Source organism: Saprolegnia diclina, assembly GCF_000281045.1.
Source record: "Saprolegnia diclina VS20 unplaced genomic scaffold supercont1.46, whole genome shotgun sequence".
NCBI classification, from domain to species: Eukaryota; Oomycota; class Saprolegniomycetes; order Saprolegniales; family Saprolegniaceae; genus Saprolegnia; species Saprolegnia diclina.
The window spans coordinates 2,030-4,424 of NW_008246113.1; the positions used below are offsets into that span (position 1 = coordinate 2,030).

The 2,395-nt window shown below is 58.0% G+C and overlaps 1 protein-coding gene across 1 annotated transcript; it reads right to left on the minus strand.

Moving 5' to 3' along the window:
* Window positions 1–374: 374 nt before the first annotated feature.
* On the minus strand, window positions 375–2,243 carry SDRG_12012 (hypothetical protein; the record flags this gene model as incomplete). The annotated part of the gene is made up of 1 exon (XM_008618069.1): window positions 375–2,243. The coding sequence occupies one exon, from the start codon at window positions 2,241–2,243 to the stop codon at window positions 420–422; it is 1,824 nt and encodes a 607-aa protein (XP_008616291.1). The 3' UTR covers window positions 375–419.
* Window positions 2,244–2,395: the final 152 nt, after the last annotated feature.

Here is a 2,395-nt window from a genome sequence, read left to right on the forward strand (position 1 = left end):
ATCTATCTAGCGATCTAGCGATCTAGCGATCTAGCGATCTAGCGATCTAAGTGCAGGCCTTGTAGATGACCGTCTTACCTTACTCGATGTTTGTTGACATGGCGCGCCGACTGATAGCCGGGTTTCAGAGCATAGCCTAGTATAGTGCAGAAGTACGTAGTGCATAATTCAACTGCGTACTCTTGTCGTACTACGTTGTGACGACTGCTATCTGCCGCGACGGTTCCGCACAACACCTCTACACAGTCGCAAGACAAGAAATTGTATCCCGTGGATGGAGCCGATCCTCGGCTTCATCCACGGGCTTCAAGGCGCCGAGAGCCGCGGTTTACCCATATGCGTGGATCGGTTTCGAACGGCAAGCACAACAGTGGCGATGGAATGGGCGCGAACCCAACCATCCTTTGTGCATTACGACATTAACATTTCGAGCTACGAAGTTTGAGCGCTGTCGTCCTTTCGGGCGTACGCTGAGTCGACTCGATCGACGCCATCTCGACGGTGTTGGTTGACCACCCGACGTCCACCACGCAGTTGTTGCTGGTGTCGAGCACAAGGTCAATGCGTCTTTGGAGATCAAGCAGCTCGTTTCTTGAGAGCTCATTGTTTGGCACACGGGCATCCGCAATGACGAGTCGATCGCCACAAGACACCAGCGACGAGATACGGTCGATGCGACGACCGTGGTCGCGGTCGATCCACGAAAGCTGCGCCATCTCGGTCACGTCTGATGCTGTCATCTGCAGCGGCTTGGCGAGAAGCATTGCGTCGGGTGGGATCCCAAAGACTCTTTGAATCTCGAGCAAAAGCAGGTCCATCCAATGCGCGCCAGGCGACAGCGGCGGAAACACAAGCTCCATCTCGCGGCCAAATGTAAGATGCGCTCGGTCAAAGAGAATGATCGAGAGAGGCGTGTGGGCGGCGCCAAGCCTCTCGGGCGACTCTAGCATCTGGACGGCAAACGACCGGTTCTCGTACAGTGACATCGGTGAGGCGTCACCAAGCGTGCCATCGTCGGACAAGACGCGCTGGATGCGGCGCGAAGAAACGTCGCGGAGCCGAAGGTGCTTGGCGCAATGGTGTGTGCGCTGAAGAACGGCGAGGATGCTGGCCTTCACCTCGCTCACAAGTGTTGTAGCGGAGACGACAAGTGTAGCGCAGAATGCAAGCTCGTCGACGTGGTGCAATGGTAGCAGCACGGTCGTCGTCTCAATATGTCTGGACGTGTGGAGATGGACGTTGACTCTAAACTCACCAGCACGCAGCGGAGCCCCGAGCTCGATCCACACCGTCGATTGGTTCAAGAGGGCCAAGTATTTGAACGACACAGCAAGGTGCTTCAGCTCGCCCCCCGTCTCTTTTGAGCGACGCAGCTTGAAGGTCTCGGGTCGCAGCTCGAAAAACGTGCACAGTTGATCCTTGAGCACCCGAAGCGGTTGTCGGCGGTCGACGGTGAACAACCAGCCCATCGCGTCACCTTCGACGGTTTTGGCGCGCAGGAGCGTTGGCTCCTTCGTCTTGACTTGAAGGGTGATCGAATGGGCGCGGGCCTCAAAAAGCGTTTTGGCCAGCGACGGCGATGACGCCAGATCGTCGACGGCTTCGACGTAGATGCTGTGGCCATCACGAAGCATCAAATTGCCGCAAAGTGTCTGCTGCAGCGTCGTCGCGTCGTTGGTCGGGTTGAGAACTGTCGTCGAAATGGACCAGTAGCCCGACGTGCGCATCTCGAGCAGCCGCATTTGGTTGCGATCCATTCTGAGCTTGGCGCTGAGCAGCGAGAGCAAGTCGTCGAGTCGCGCGTTACCCGGGAGCTGCACAAGCTCGGGCGGCTCTGTAAAATGCTCGGGCATCGCATCCGTTGACGGGACATATCGACGCACGAGCAGTGTCAACGCCGTAGGGTCATATGCCGTCCACGCTTGGTCAGTGGTCGGTCGGACCTCGAGATACAAGCTGCATACCGAGTCGATCGACAGCTCGACCAGCGAGCAGTGTTCGCGTCCGTCGTACGTCTCACGCGGCAATGCCATGGAATCGGAGTAGGCCCGTAGTCGGGCACAGTCCATTGAGACACACAGCTCAAAACGCGCGACGGCCTCAGCCGTCACGTCGGCGAGCGTAGCGTACTTGGAGACGTGTAGCATGTTGTGACTGATGTCGCAGAAGATTTTGAGCTGGATCGTGTTTGCGAGGTCGGCCTTTCGCTTCGCATCTACGATGCGGCGGGCGTCCCGCGCCATCTCTTCGCGTTGCAACTCGGCGTGTACAAGGTCGACGAGCCAAGAGGGGACCTTGGAAGGACACTGGATCTTGCGAGAGGCGTCGACCTGGCGGTACTGCAGCAGGTAGGCACACGGTGCGCGCGTTGCCTCGTAGTAGCCGGGGTTAGGGG